At 33.2% G+C, this 16,399-nt stretch overlaps 1 protein-coding gene across 6 annotated transcripts in view; it reads right to left on the bottom strand.

Moving 5' to 3' along the window:
- LOC119642315 (sine oculis-binding protein homolog) overlaps positions 1-16,399 on the bottom strand; it is a 79,388-nt gene that overhangs the window by 8,111 nt on the left and 54,878 nt on the right. For 5 of the 6 annotated variants that reach the window (XM_038041430.1, XM_038041432.1, XM_038041428.1 and 2 more), the window contains one exon: positions 5,615-5,969. In XM_038041430.1, the coding sequence (XP_037897358.1) occupies positions 5,615-5,969 (355 nt within the window). Of the gene's footprint in view, positions 1-5,614; positions 5,970-6,041; positions 6,066-16,399 lie in introns of those variants that run through there. The other variant, XM_038041433.1, reaches the window with a different exon arrangement.

The raw sequence follows: 16,399 nt of genomic DNA, 5'->3' as shown, positions 1-16,399 counted from the left end.
TTGGTTTTATAAAAAGGTGGTCCAAAGAGCTTGATGATCCCTACATTACGAAAAGGCTATACATGTGTTTGGTTACACCCATACGCGAGTATGCCTCAGTTGTGTGGTCTCCTTCATATAGGTGCTACGTAGATTCAATTGAATCTGTTCAAAAGCAATTCTTGCTGTTTGCCCTTAGAAATTTGGGTTGGGATCCGATTGCCTCTCTTCCTCCGTATGAAAATAGGTTGCTTCTGCTGTCCCTACCGTCTCTTGAGAAACGTAGATTTGTTCTTGGCGTTTCCTTTCTAATTAAAGTAATAAATGGTGTTATTGACTCGCCTTCATTACTTTGCTTTAATGTCCCTAACCGCTTCTCTAGGCACTTTATCTTGGTTAAGCTTAATCAGTGTAAATTTAATTATGAGCTGTTCAATCGGCTCAGAGTCGTTTGCAAAAACCTAAATGATGTCTACCACTTATTCTCGTTATCGGACTCTTTAAAGTCCATTAAAGCAACACTGCTTAATACGCGCGATTAACCTATGTCGTATTTAAACTAGCTTTTATCCTTACAAAGTCGTTACGTTTCGAAAGTGATTTATTGTCAATTTATTATCGGTTGCCAGGCTTATGCATGTTTGCGATGGCTTAGGGGTTCATTTGCAATTTGGTCCTGTACCGGTTGTAAGTGTGCTCCTATGCTGATAGTGCACATGCTTTTTTTTCTTTTTCTTTTTTTTTTCTTCTTATTTGTTTTATTATGCTTATACTCAATTTTATTGTTAATTTATATAAGTTTTGCATTAAGAGCCAATTGAACTCGACTGTTATTTGTTTAGTTGAGTTTCTAGTATAAGTGGAATAAATAAAATAAATAAATAAATAAACATATATATATTTTTAATCATAAATCGATTTAAGCACGTCCGTCTGTCCATCTGACCGTCCGTTCAATGTCTGTTGTAAACATTCTCCTGGCCGCAAAACTGAAGCTATCGACTTCAAATGGGACAGAAACATTGGAAATTCTCTCGCGCAGATTTTTGTTGAAAATAGACCAAACCACTTGAAGGACACTCCCACAGCATCACGCAAATTGAGAACACCTCTGTTTTTCAAAAGGAATGAAAAATTGGTTTCTGGCCATTGCTCATAAAGTACAGCAAATAAATGTACGAAAACTTGAACGCATATTTTATGGGTGATGCCGTAGCATCTGTGCACGAAAATGGAATAAAATTCCCACGCCGGTCGAATATTATGGTTTATCAAAATTTAAGTATTTTTTCAATACCTTTATAACAAGCAGAAACAAACTTCGTAAACCCTACAAAGTGTACAACTTCTTGGCCATTTATAACTTTTGAACGCACCTAAACATGTCCGTCTGTTTGTCTGTCCACCTGTGTGTTTGCGCAACTTTGTAGTATTTGTGGTAAACACTCTTCCGTTAGCGAAAATGAAGATATCGCCTACAAATTTTCAAAACAATTTGGAATTGACCTAGACATTTCAAAGGGCACACCTACAACGCCCACATGCTTCGACAAAAATTGTTATTTTGAAAATAGACGAAATCAACTGCGCCCATTTCATATTATAAAATATGAGAATTTTGTTCTTTTGTTTATTTTGTCTTTTTTTGGGATAAAGGGTGATAGGTATAAAAGTTTCCGTCCCGACGGAATTTAATTTTCTTACTTGTTTATATTTATATTACAATATCAGTAGAGTAAGCATTTTTGTATATGTTTAGCTTAAGAAAAATTGCTTATAAGCAAAAAATTTTCTTAAATAAAATAACAATTAATATGAATGATTGGTACCGAATTATTCTTACCATTTTTAGAAGTTCTATTTTTTTTTCGTACTATTAAGAACACTCTTTGTTGAATTCATTATGGCAATTAAACAGTGCTAGTTTTGGCGGAAATAGCCGAGCAGACGTATTCAAAGAATTCACATTTAACACGAAAGTTTTTACTCTCAGACAGTTTACAATATAGGTAAAGATGGCACTGTCAAATGAACTTTTTGTCTTTTCCTTTTTTTTTTTTGCAATATGAAAGTAATAACCACCACAAATTTTACTATTTCACGATATCCTAGCAATGACAGCAACACTATTTCGCAACGACATATTGTTTTTTATTCGACCCCCAAAATATTTTATGTTTATATTACGAACATTAAAAATATTCATATAATTTTTTTTTCATATTATCTTCTATTTAAAGACGTTTGCACGGATACAATTCTATTAGAATTTAAAGTTTTTGAAAATAATTCTTAATGTCGTTTTTCTTTCTTATAAGAAACGTAACTGATCGAAAGCGCGAATCTCTCTTAACCAATTAGAAAACCAAACAAAAAAAAAATTATGCATTAACACTACTAGGCTGCAAAAATAACAAATGTTACAGGAACCACTCAGGTCCTATTCAAATTATCCTATGCATTAATGGTCTCTCACCGATAATTAAATCTTCATATAACCTAATATACACAGTTAACATCAAATTGTTCTCACCCTTCAATTTGGAGCGTTATTCATATTTCTACCAAGGTGATTTTAATAATTTAGTAACTTCGCGCCAATTCAATTTTACATTAAATCTCAAAAGAATGTAAGGAAATTATAAAAGATAGAAGGCTGAAATTTTCCAAACTTACCTTTAGAAATTACACTATTTATGTGTAAAAATTCCATGCTCGCACAAAGTTATAAGTGATTACGTTTTTTTGTAAATTTTTGGGGATTTTGTGCTTATTAATCATAAGGTAAGTAGGCAGAATAGGCAGAATATTTAAAACTATTTTGCATTTTTGTCAAATGAAGGAATATTATCTGGTTGATCAATTTTTTCTTAATAGTGTGATGTGGGCGCCACGACGTCGTGAGTTAATTTTTTCGTTACAATACCGTTGATATGGGTATCACGCAAAAGGACTTGGTGGGTACAATGCGACAAGCTAAGTGCGTTAATTTTTAATTAATTCCAAAAATGTTGTCTTTAAAGTGCCGCGCATATAGGTATCAAATTAAAAGGCTTTGAGAGTAGAATGCGAAAAATTAAGTATGCTAATTCTAGCCTAGTAATATTGGAAATTGCGACATGGTAAATTAATTTTTCTTATCAATAACTTTTAGTGGACTAAAAAGTGATAGAAAAATTTTATCCCATTTATTTTTTTGTGGCAATAAACAGCACCGTATGGCGACAAAAATTTTAGTGGTTGTGACTACGCGAGATTTGGACCCAGCCGAATATAATGTTCTTACTCCTTTATTTTTCGTGGTAACTCTTCAAAAATCGATTAACGACCCAGATGGAAAAACATTCGAAAAACAGGCAATTGAAGTGATACGCCACTGCTTCAAAAAAGGCCTTTCTGTGACAACCTCTTTGAATAGGAAGGAAAGGAAGAAAAGTAATATTAATGGAAGTTATTGAGAATACATTTAAGTATTAAAAGCTGCGGAATACAGCGCAACTGGTGCAGATTTCAATTAAACAATAAAAAATTATGATCGTTTACGCTAAACGTCTACGAGATTTTAAAAATATTAATTTCTGTATGATTGGTAAGTGTTTAAATGAATATGTTCGACCCCATAAGAGGCAACCATTTGTTTAAACTGACTCATTGCAAAACTAGTACGAACTGTTTTTTAAAATTTGATATTAAAAATATTGTAAAAAAATCCAATGAAACGAATGGCATTTGTTAAAATTATATGCTACTTTGAAAATTATTGTTTGGAGAAAACGCGTTTCGACATGGCTTGCAGACACGTTTTTTTATTACAATAAAAAAGGAATTTTTTTGCTACAAGATAGTGCTTTTACTGCATCCGGGAAAAAAGCAGAATCGAGCATTTTACGACTCTACAATCAAATTTGCAATTAACAAAAAACCTTATCTCAAAATTTTAATTTCATGGCCATTTAAAATCTCATTTTGCTTCATTCACTTAACCGTCATCGGAGCAATTTTTTTCTATCTGCAATACGCTCTTAAATGACAATACAACCTTTTTTAAAATATCTGTTTATATATTAGAAAAGTTAAAATTCGAGAAGTAACATATCAGACTGTAACTTCGCAGCAGCTGCTAACGGAACATAGGCATTTCTTTTCCCACAAACAATTCTTCTCCCTATATTCTAGAAAATTAAAAATATCTAATATACAATAAAAACAACTAAGAAAATTTAACTTCGGTCGGGACCGAGTCTTTTGTATTCATGATCGTTATTCTAAAACAGACAAAAGAAGTAAAAAACCAAAATTTTTATGTTTTATATGGAGTGGGCGCAGCTGATCTATTTTCAAAATAAAAATTTTTGTCGTAGAGGCACGTTGGCGTTGTAGGGATGTCGTTTCAAACGTTTAGGCCATACCAAATTCTTTTGCAAGTTTGTAGGCAATATCTTCGTTAAGGGGAGAATGTTTACCAAAACTATAGCGCAAACAGATAGATGGACAGATGAGTAGGCGGATATGTGTTGCTGTATTCCAAGAATTTGTGTACTTTATGTGGATTTTGAAGCTTTTGAAGTCTTAAAAAAATATTGAAAAACCAATTAAGGTTTGTTATAATATAATATTTGGTAGGCGTTGTCAATTTGTTCCATTTTTGTGCACGATGCTGTAGCGTCAATCATAAAATATGCGTTCAAGTTTTGTACACTTATTTGCTAATGTTTATGAGCAATGAGCAAAAAACCAATTTTCATTTCTTTTGAAAAACAGAGGTGTTCTTACTTTACGTGATGCTGTGGGCGTGTCCTTTGGCCGATTAGGCTGTCTTTAAAACAACCTGCTTGAAAGAACTTCCGATGTTTCTGTCACAAATACACTGTTGGGTTTCTTTTGGATGTTGCTACCGTTTTGACAAAATGAACATTCCCCTCATCCTTCAGTGATGGTTGTAAACTATAGTGGGCATGCGTGCTTGAAGTCATGGTTTTTTTTTAAAGTTTTGCGTGGCAATGGCAGGACCCATTCGCTCTTTTTGTAGCGCTACGGGAAAAAATATTTTCGCCTAATAAAACTTTTCCCCATATGCCAGAAAATTTTAAGTGGGCCATGTACAATCAAAAAAACTACAGTGAAGATACGTGTTTGGGGTCATGGTTTTTTTTACAGCTTGGACAGCTGATAACATCAACGTAATACTAACATATTTTTTCAAACAACGAGCTAAATAGATAGCATTTGAAGAAAACATTTTTTTGATTAATTATATTGCTAATTAATTTTTAATTAATTATGGCACTGCTAATTCGCTATTAACAAAAAAAGTATGCGTTAGGACATGGGCAATGGCGGAAATGAAACACCGCATGTTGCGTTACAAGTTGCTTTTGTATAAGTTTGAGGAGAAGCTAAGTTTTCACAAAATGGTGACTTCATATATGAAATGGCAACGAAATATAATTTTTGACATTTTATAACGAAAATAAATGAAGCAATGTATTCGTGAAATTTTGCATCGTATTTAATGATTAGCTTTTTCTGACGTTAACAATTTTGTTCGCCATTTTCAATATTTAATATTATTAATGCACAAAGATATGTTGTTTAATCAGAATGACACACTGCTGAACCTATTGCATTTACCTACCGATTTTTTCTTCCGCTACAAAAGATGATTTCTTATGAATTCTATGGGCGGGATGAGTACTTTTGCAATCATCTTCACACAAACTGCTTTTGTCATCTCCTAAGGTAGTGCGATAACTGCGACAACTCATAGATATACTTGAGCTGTTGCTGTTATTGGTACTGTTTTTCTGGTGACGTAAGTACTCAATTTCTTGTTGATAATGCTCTCTACGTTGCTGATGTGGTAGGAGAGTTGCCACCTTTTTATTACAGCTAAGTCTTTCGAAAAGATTGTTTGGCGACAGATCTGAACGATCAACACCATCAAAACCATACCAACCGAGTAGTTCGTTCATTGTAGTTTCAGCATATTCCTGAAAAAAAGAAGAAAAAAAGATATGCAATATTGGCTGCTATGTTGGTGAATATAAAAAGACATAACATACCTTAAGCCTTTAATCTTTTCTGCAAACATTTGTTTAATAATTTAACAACTGTTTTGTTTTATTCGCTTAAGGTTATTTTGCTATGTATTTTGTGTTTTAAATAGTACCAAAACCCGTTTTCCCTATGAAGCGATGTTTAGAAAAATGAGGTAGACATTGGCTTGGAAATTATCGTAGAAAGTTTGATGTGAAAATTGCCGGAAGAATATAATCAGATTCAAACAAATTTTATTCTTAAGAAAGCCGAGCTCTTTGACATAAAATAGGTCATAACGTAAATTCTGCTAAGAACACCAGCAAATTTAAAAATATCAGAAATTTGAAAATAGAAAAGAGGTTGATACATGCTTCATGTGGACGTTGCGTAAAACATATATTTTTCAGTAAAAACGTCTTTGAAACATATTGCACGGAAGCACATAATTAATACCGCTAAAGATAGAGAGACACATTAATCAGATGTAGTGAACGTAAAAATTATAGAACCAAAATCGTTCAAGAAACCCTTGAGGCTAATTATTTCAAATATACCAGTATTATTAGGAGCTCTAACAGGTATACTGATATTTGTAGGAGCAGGAAAGATTCGCAAAAATCAAAATCAATTCAAGTTGATTAAATCAGGATAAAAGATCAATTTTTAAGAATAAGTATGTGTACGCGTTTATTTATGCAATCTATTTACATTGTATTATTATTATTATTGTTGTAGTTAATCTAGCCAGAGCAATAAATTATAAGACTAAAATCTTCAAGCACTAACATCATTTACTAACGGCATGCAAACAAATGTTATCTTTACGAACCTTAGTAAGGCGTTTGATAAAGTTTGCCATATCTTCTAATTTTGAAGCTAGAAAGCTATGTTACAGATCAGACGCTAAAAGTTGTATTTCGATCTCATCTGTCAGAACACATATTAGTGAAATCCATGTTCCAAAGGGCACCCATTTAGGTCTTCGTGTGTTTACTTTATTCATAAATTAAACTTCCCGGTATAATTCAACGTTCCGGGATGCTAGTGTATGTCGATTGTGTCAAACTTTTTCCTCCTCACATAACATTGAAGATTTTTCTTTTCTTCAATCTGACTTGCGTTTACTGGCAAAGGTAATGCAACCGCGCTAAATATAAAGGAATGTAAAACCATGCCATTACTTTCATTAATGGGTTAGACGAGGACCTGTTGGAGTCGCTCGTTTAACGGCCATGGCGTGGTGTCTTTTAATCTACACGCCAAATCACCTATAAAAGGATAGTCGAAGCAATTTACCCATCTTTATGTGACGAAAGCACTTTATATGTCATTGGTGAGACGTTAATAGAACATTATCTCCGTATGAGCATCGTTTGCTTTTAATCAATTTAGCTAAGCTCGAGCGAAGAAGATTGATCCTCGACTTTTTAATAAAACTTATTGAAAGGGATATCTCTCCAACATTCTTGCTCGGTATGCTAGACCTTAATGTTCCTTCAAGAGTTTCAAGGAATTCTCTTGAAACTTTTGATTCATTTTTGTGTTTTTTACAAACAAGTTAGTGATTTTTATTGTTTATTCTCGATATACGACTCAGGCGATTATGTGAAATCGGTGCTGCGTAACGCAGGGGCGAATTTGATACTGCAATTAAATTGCAAATATATTGCTAGTATTTTGTAAGCTTATTGATACTTTATGTGCTTGCTTACTTCTCTTTGGAAAGTAGTGTGGCCATTGTTCTAGTGGGCCTTTAAGAATTCCTTATTAAACTAAGTTTTACATTTAATTGTGTGTGTCCTGTGGTTTAGTGTTAATATGCGTTTAAGTTGCGTGCCAGTTTGTTCTTATTCAATGCTCTACTTAGGTCTCAACATTATTTCAGGTAAATTATATATTTATATATTGAATTGATCTTATCACCTACACTGAGATGAATTTTCAGCCGAAGTATTCTCACTATATTCCAAGATGTCTAAATATGCTGTAACAAATGTATGTACACAGTTGTAGGTATGTAATTATTAATCACAATACGGGATGTGTTTACACAAAAAAAAAGCATGAAACAGTTTACTATACCATTTTGCTCTACACTTGATTTTGGGTAAACATTTCATCATTCGGTTTATTTACAGTTTCTTATGCTTTACGTTTTCGGCATATTTTCTTTTTAATACCTTAACTTTGTCCATTTGTTTTTTTAATTTTCTTTTCTCCACCTAAGTTCAGCTATTATTTTCGTAAAAAATTTTTGGTACTTACGTATTAACACCACCGCGGCAAAAATTCCATTAAAAAACCAATAAAAAGCAACTTTTTAAACTTTTAAAAAAAGTTTTTCTTCTAAATATAATAATAATATAATAATAATAATATAATAAAATTATAATAATAATAATATTTTAACAATAATATTTTTGCAGCGGTGGCGTTAATACGTAAGTTCTTATGGAAATTAACAATTTCAAATTGAGTAAAACTACAGGACCGATTTTTTTAACAGCGAACATATAGTACTTTCCGGAGATGTCCGACTACGGTTTTCTTATTAAGCTTCCAACATCACTGTTTTCCTCTTCGACCCAAAAGAAACCACATCAAGAACCTACTCAAGGTCATTTTCCTTTTGTTTTAATGAGTGAAATTGACAAACCCATCCATGCAGGGTTGTATCTGTAACAAATGGTAAAAGACACAACCAAATGTTACATAATCTGAATGGGATGGTGGTGAGTTTATCTACTTGCATGTATATTCTTGCATATACGTATATAGATATTTTATTAGTAAGATTTGCGACCGCATGAAAATTATGCAAGTAAACTTTTGATTTGCTAGATCAAGGCAACTTATTTTGACGACGGCGTCGGCGTTTTTCGAAAAAATTCCCAATTGAAGCGAAAAAATGAGCAAATAAGAATCGGTATATCTTCGGCATTTCAAATTGAATTGTGTAGGAATGAAAGATATGACATCCACTTTAAAATATTTTGTGAAAATATAAAGTTATATAATATAAATTTAAATTCTCTAAAAGTAAGTTCATATAGTAATGAATGATGTTATTATATAAAATAAAACGATATATTTTGAAATTCAAAGTTGAAGTGAATAAATTAAAGTTTTCGTAAGAAACGAAATAAAACTAATGTGATTATATGAAATTATTTCGCTTCGTTTCATTTTATCAAAAACGTCAGAATTGGGTTATACTGTACACCATTTGTTACGTACGCTACATTAAGTTAATGCGGACGTACTTAACACACATAAGAGCTTAAAACAGACCTTCATAGTGGTCGTTTCAGTATCATAATTTGATTTGGTCTAAGTCTGTCAAATCCTCTGATGTCTGTCCATGTAAATTTACGTTCATGCTGCAGATCGAGATTTTTGAGACATTTTGATGAAATTTGGTGTAGTGACGCCATTTGAAATTTGGTGAGTGGTGTACGAACGCTATTGAAAATGGTTCGCATCAGTCCTCTTTTCCGACCTATCCCCATATAACGCCCTATTCTGAAAAGTCGTTATATGGAAAAAATTGTAATTTTCAAAATTTCTTGGCAAAAGTGCCTAAGTAGTACTATTTCGGCATTCTAAATTGGTGAAATCTTTGGGACGGCTGTGGCAGTTTTTGAAACTACTTTCATATAACGGAAACTGGAATTCTTACGACAAAAATTTCAATGCTTCATAATCGAAATTATATCATAATTGTGATTTAACATAAAGAAATTGACTGTACCAAATTTGGGCCATCTATTTTTGGGTCCTGCCCTATGTAAGGATTTAACTTCTACTACATTAGGTTGCGATTTGTGTCTGCTTCCCCATAAATACATGAAGAACATGCTGTTGTGTAAAAGGAAGATATCATATTTGTGTGCTTTAACAAAAAGAAAGATTGTGTTAGACAATGTGGAGTCGGCTATTTAATGGTTGGCCTTGTCCGATTGTGATGTTCTTACTTGTTTTTATTCACATATGTAAAGTTTTCTTATTGTTTGAATCATTGTAAACACACAAACGCCAAATTTATCCCTTATTTTCCCATTATTTTTTCGAAATAAATTATGAATAACGAAAGCCATACATAACTCAACACCAAAATGATCTGCGTTCAAATGAGAAGCAGTTTACTAAAAGACGTATAACCAATGCTCTGTGCGAAGGATTATCCGCACTACGGTAGAAACACTTGGTAGTTTAATTCAAATATTTTTTGAAAACAGATTTGGCTTCCTTTCGGAGAATTTGCCTTCTAAGTGGAGAATTTTGTCGTAATTATTCTTCTTAATTTCTGCTATATATATATTGTTCCTATTATTGTTATTATTGCTATTTAAAAAGAATTCAATTTCTAAACTACTATCGCTCTTTGGCTTTGAAAATGAAATATTGTTCGTTTAAATTATTACTCCTAGAGCTTGCCCAGCACCAAACTCGATGTTTGACATTTAAATCGTTACGTTTTACAAAAGCTCATCTGAACATAACCAGTCAAGAGAATTTAGCATTACTTTAATGAATAATACAAATGATGAAACGATGATTATTCTTCCCCCATGTTTCGCCCAAGTACGTGGTGTGCACATATGTGCGCGCGTGCACTTAAAACCGTCTCTGACGCAGGATAATGTCGTGTCAAGACTTGTTCAATAGAATTTTTGCCCTGACAAATAAAGAGAATGCAAGAACCAACAATCAAAGGGCTGCTAATACTGTAGCGTTATTTCTGTTAAATTAAGAGTCCCCGAGTTATATATGTGTATATAAGTTAACGAAAATTTTATCTTTATTTCCTTTATAATGGTTTTCGTTTCCTGATCGGGCAGATTATCACATTACTGATTCCTCGACTTATCCACAAAATTACTCTAGTGCAATTTTGTCTACAAATACCATAAGTTTAACATTGCCACTCCCGGTAATAAATATTATCTCCTTCTTGTACGAACACGCAACAATTTGCTTAGACAGCACTTTCCGTGAGAAGCACCGTCTCCGTGCCGAAATTCTTGGTAATTACAAACATTCAGATATCTATTAAGAATGCTGTTTCTCGTGGGAAAGCAAATATAATTAATAAGCATTTTCTGTAATAGAATAAATCGTGTACTTTTGAGCAAAATTTATAATTAATAAAACAGTTGCAGTCCAGTAGTCAAACAATAACCCTTTCGTTTTTTTTAACTTATATTGTCTTCTACTTTGAAGTAATCCCGTTATTTGGTTTCGTCTGGTAATGCCTTTTTTTATCTCCTCAACGTAGTATCAACTCTTTTCAAAGCCCTTAAACCTAACCCCTAAAAGTTCTTTATAAAGAGTATAGAGGTCATAAACGATGGTAAATAGGCCTTCCGCACCCAGTTTAGTGAATTACAAACATTCGACAAAACTCAGTACGCTTAATTGGCTCACTTCTTCAAGGGCTACACGAGCAATGTGTGCTGAGAGCGTAAAAGATGACACGGAATATTGAATGCGCAATAAAATAATATATAAAATATGTATATATATAGGAATATCAGATGATTACGTACAACAACGAATGCGTCAAATGCGCAGCAACGGTATAACTACCAGCTTTTAAGATATACGAGTAAAGTAATGTAATATAAACAAGGAGCATCGTGTGTTTGTGTATGTACACATATGCGCATAGAAGAACATAAATTAATGACCGCAGTACTATAGCAATAGTAACTTTGTTATTGGGAAACAAAAACCATGAGCGTTAACAAGGCTCGTTAAAAGTCCAAAACAAAATACCTGTAACATATCGCAGCACGCAGATGTATAAAATCAAAAAATTCTCTATATCTTTATGTACTCATTCTGTCGAAACGTTTGTAATATCAAGATGTTTGTAATATCATGGGCCCCCGAGGCCCATACAGTAATAATATTCAGTTAGTCTCAAATTTTGAATTGATCTAATAATATCCACCTGTTAACTTGTGTAACAACTATGATAAGCATTTTTTAACATCAGGATGGCGGCTATAGAAGATTCGGCCATAGCTGAATACAAATGTTTTACTTGCGACCGTTGTCGGCTTTTCTAAACTAAGTCAATTGTACTGATCCTCTCAACGAGGACGGTATATATGTAATATATATATAATATATGTAAGAATATACATATGTAATATATATGCAATATATAACATATATGTAATATATATATAATATATATAATATATATATTTATATCCATATTCTTTTGAAATAAAGATTGTGTGGCTGAATCGTGACTTTTAGAATAATCTGGGTTTTGTTTACGATTCTAAGAAAATCTGTTTGCAAATTATTTTCAGGAGTTTAAATTTACAATTAACTGACAATACATATATAAATAAACAAGAAAGAATAAAAAGAAAACAAGAGAAAAGCATTAACGCATTTAGCACAGAGGCATTATTTAGAATGCAAGTATTTTAAATATGAAATAGAAAACCCGCGTATATTAAGCATAGTTGTTTTTATAGACTGTAAAGAGTCCCATAATGAGATGAAGTTGCAGACAATATTTAGGTTTTTACTTATTTATTTACTTATACAGTCGATTTCAAGTAAATCTTAATAGAAAATCTTGTACTAATTACTTTAAAAACTAGCATACAATATATGGGAAGATGTGAAAAAGAATAATAAAAACAAAGTAACTTAAAATAATAATTCATGTATAAATAAATAAGAAAGAAAAAAAAAAGAAACAAAGCATGTACACAGCTAGCACACAAGCACACTCACAACAAGAACAGATCAAGGTTGCAAGTGAATCCCTAAATCATTGTAAACATGCATAAGCTGGGCAACCGACACGTTTACAACACAATATAATAGTGGAAATAAAAAAATGAGAATCTAAGAATGCAATGTTAGTTTAAGTACGACATAGGCAAATCGCTCGTATTAAGCAAAGTTGCTTTAAAGACTCCAACTTTAGGGACTTTAAAGAGTCCGTTAATGAGAATAAATGATAGACGTCATTTAGGTTCTTGCAAACAACTCTGAGCGAGTTAAACAGTTCGTAATTATATTTGCATTGACTAAGCTTTATGAAGGTAAAGTGCCTAGAGAAGCGGTTAGGGACATTAAAGCCAATCTCATGAAGTAATGCGGGCGAGTAAATTGTACCATTTACTAATTTGATTACGAAGGAAACCACAAGAACAAATCTACGTTTCTCAAGAGACGGTAGGGACAGCAGAAGCAACCTATTTTCATACGCAGGAAGAGAGGCAATCGGATCCCAACCCAAATTTCTAAGGGCAAACAGCAAGAATTGCTTTTGAACAGATTCAATTGAATCTACGTAGCACCTATATGAAGGAAACCACACAACAGAGGCATACTCAAGTATAGGTCTAACCAAACACATGTAAAGCCTTTTCGTAATATAAGGATCATCAAGCTCTTTGGACCATCTCTTTATAAAAACCAAGCGCGGACCTAGCCTTGCTTAACGAGAGCTCAATATGCAAATTGGGACGTAACCTACAATCAAATAGAACCCCTAAATCTGTGAACGAATCGACGTCTTTCAACTTGTGCAATCAATGAAATACTAAGTAATGAACGACTTCCTTCTTGAGAAAGAAAGTTTCTTACATTTATTTAGATTTAATTTCAGAAGGTTCGAAGAGCACCATGCAACCAAATTATTCAAATCACTTTGAAGATGATGTGATTGCGATTCTACGGAAAAAGAAGAAAACAGTTTCACATCATCAGCATACATTAGGATCTCTGAACTTAATCACGGAGGGCAAATCGTTGATGTATAAATTAAATAAAATGGGTCCTCATTGGCTATCTTGAAGTACGCCACACGTCACGGTGAATTCATCCGAGGTAATGAGGTTAAACAAAATCCTGAATGATCTACCATGGAGATAAGAGCTTAACCATTCCACTAAGAAGAAAGGTAAGCCAGAGGCTTGGAGTTTAAAGATAAGTAGTCTATGGTTAATCAAATCCAACGCTTTCCTAAAGTCAGTGTATCAGTGCGACAGCCACTAGAAAAAGCCTTGAAAACATGAGAAGTAAACTCTAACAGATTGGTGACCGTAGATCTTCCCTTTCGAATATCATGTTGGAGAGGAGAAATATATGATTTCATGGAAAAGGCTATATGCTGAGCCACAATACGCTCGAACAGTTTAGGCAAGACACACAACTTGGCAATGCCTCTATAGTTCTCTACAAGTTACCTACTACCACTTTTGTGAATAGAAATAAGGAAACAAGTCTTCCAACACAAAGGGAAAACACCTAAATTCAAGGACAGGTTAAAAATCTTTGAGATCACACCACATAGCTCGCCAGCACAAGATATAAGTACACATAAGGGGATTCCATCAGGTCCAGGCGAACAATTACATTTTAGAGAGCTCAATCCTTCAAAAACGTAATTTTCAGATATAACAAAGTTAGGAATTGAAATCAAATTAGAAATTTAATATGGATAGTTTGCTGATAAATCAAAATTGGCAGTTGAAACGTTCTGGCGGAAATATTCCGCAAAGAGATGTGAGGTTTCAAAATCATCCGCGGATTCGGAGCCATTAAAAAACACATGCGAGCGATTTATGGAGATTTTTCTTTTGGAATTAACGAAATTAAAAAAGTATTTAGGACCAGCAAATAGAGAGGATTTAACAATATACACTTGGCGCTTGGAGCACACCAAGCTCTATTAGCTTTTAGGTTAATCGAGACATTAAACATTTTAATTATAAACCTAAAAGACGTCAATTTATCGGTTTCAATAACCATATGTAGATAACAAGACTCCTAAATTCCAACAAAAAGAGAAGTCTGCGGTCTGCACTAAGGATTTCCGTTCTGACCAATTTAGCCCGTTTTCAATACTAAACTACGTGCAAAAACTTCCAATGTTTCTACCAAGTGTGACGTCGATATCTTCTATTTCGCGACCAGGAGAGGGTCAAAATCACACACCACACAGACGGACAGACGGACGTCTGAAGCTTCTTTTTGGTGTTACATACATTATGAAAAAAAAGATCAATGATTTTGTATCGGTTCCACTTATATATTAACATATACTGACGACGTTAAACTGTTCCCTTTCAATGTGAAAACGTGCTAAAAAAACCTGCCACCTGATTTAGACAATTTTTCTTCGTGATCGATCAAACATTGCGTTTTAGATATGTACGCAGTTCATCATTAATAAAGCGAGAACTGCGCTCGACTTTATTAAAAGAAAGAGTTTGACGATTCATATGTTACTAAAAGGCTATATATGAGTTTGATGAGAACTAAATTGGAATATGCCTGTGTTGTTTCCTCTCCTCCCTGTAGGTTTTACGCCTATTCAATAGAATTCGTTCAAAGACTATCCTTATACTCTACCCCAAGGAATTTGGAATGGGACTTGTCACCATATGAAAATAGATTGCTTCTTCCCTAAATTAATAGCAGTATTGACTCGTCGACCTTATTAGGAAACATAAGCTTTGTCCCTAATCCTTTTTCAAGAAATTTCATTGGCCAAGGCCAGCATAGACACGAGCTTTTTAACCCGTTCAGAATCCTTTGTAAAAACGTGAATGATGTCTATAATTTAATCTCAATGTCGGCCTCTTTCAACAATCTACAATCAGTGTTCGTCATTAAACTAAACTAACCACCAAATTTAAAGTATCGATAGTGTCGCAAGCTGATCCAGATATGTTCAGTACCATAGGTTGCCAAGCGGTTGCTTAAACGTTTAGCCTAAATCGTTTAATATTGAATTTGCGTATTGAATCTTTCTCTTTAGAACTTACGCAATTAAAGCAGTTATATTTTTATATTAAGTAATTATTAAGTATTTATCATAACCCTCTAAGTCTGTTATGAAGTTAACTATGAGTTGTGTCCTTGAAATTTTGTATGTGCTCTAATAACATCATTGCTTGAACCACCGCCTTCAAATTACTTACCACCCGATAAAATCACACCCACGCAATTGTGCGAACGCTTTTTCAATACTTTCTTCGATCCGGGTTTTAAATCAGACAAATACAGTAATTTTGGCGCGTTATAAGTTTTTCGCGGAAATGCGCTAACCCAATGAGGCGTTATTTCTATTTTCGAGTCGGGACTTCAATTTTTTACAAAACTTTCTGGGAATTGACAAATTCTGTGGTTTTGCATGTATACATACAAATAAAACAAAAACAAAATAACGCACAACAACAAATAAAGGCAATTTAATTTGAATTTAGAAATTATTTATCTAATTTATGTTCATCATACGCTAACGCACATTTGTTTTATGTTATTAGCAATTTTTGGTTATTCCATGTGTTATTGTTTAAAAAATGAAAAACACACAATAAAAACCATTAATTTTAAA

Source organism: Glossina fuscipes, unplaced genomic scaffold, assembly GCF_014805625.2.
Source record: "Glossina fuscipes isolate IAEA_lab_2018 unplaced genomic scaffold, Yale_Gfus_2 222, whole genome shotgun sequence".
NCBI lineage: Eukaryota > Metazoa > Arthropoda > Insecta > Diptera > Glossinidae > Glossina > Glossina fuscipes.
Note: the sequence above shows the minus strand (reverse complement) of the source record. Positions and strands in the feature narration are given on the sequence as shown.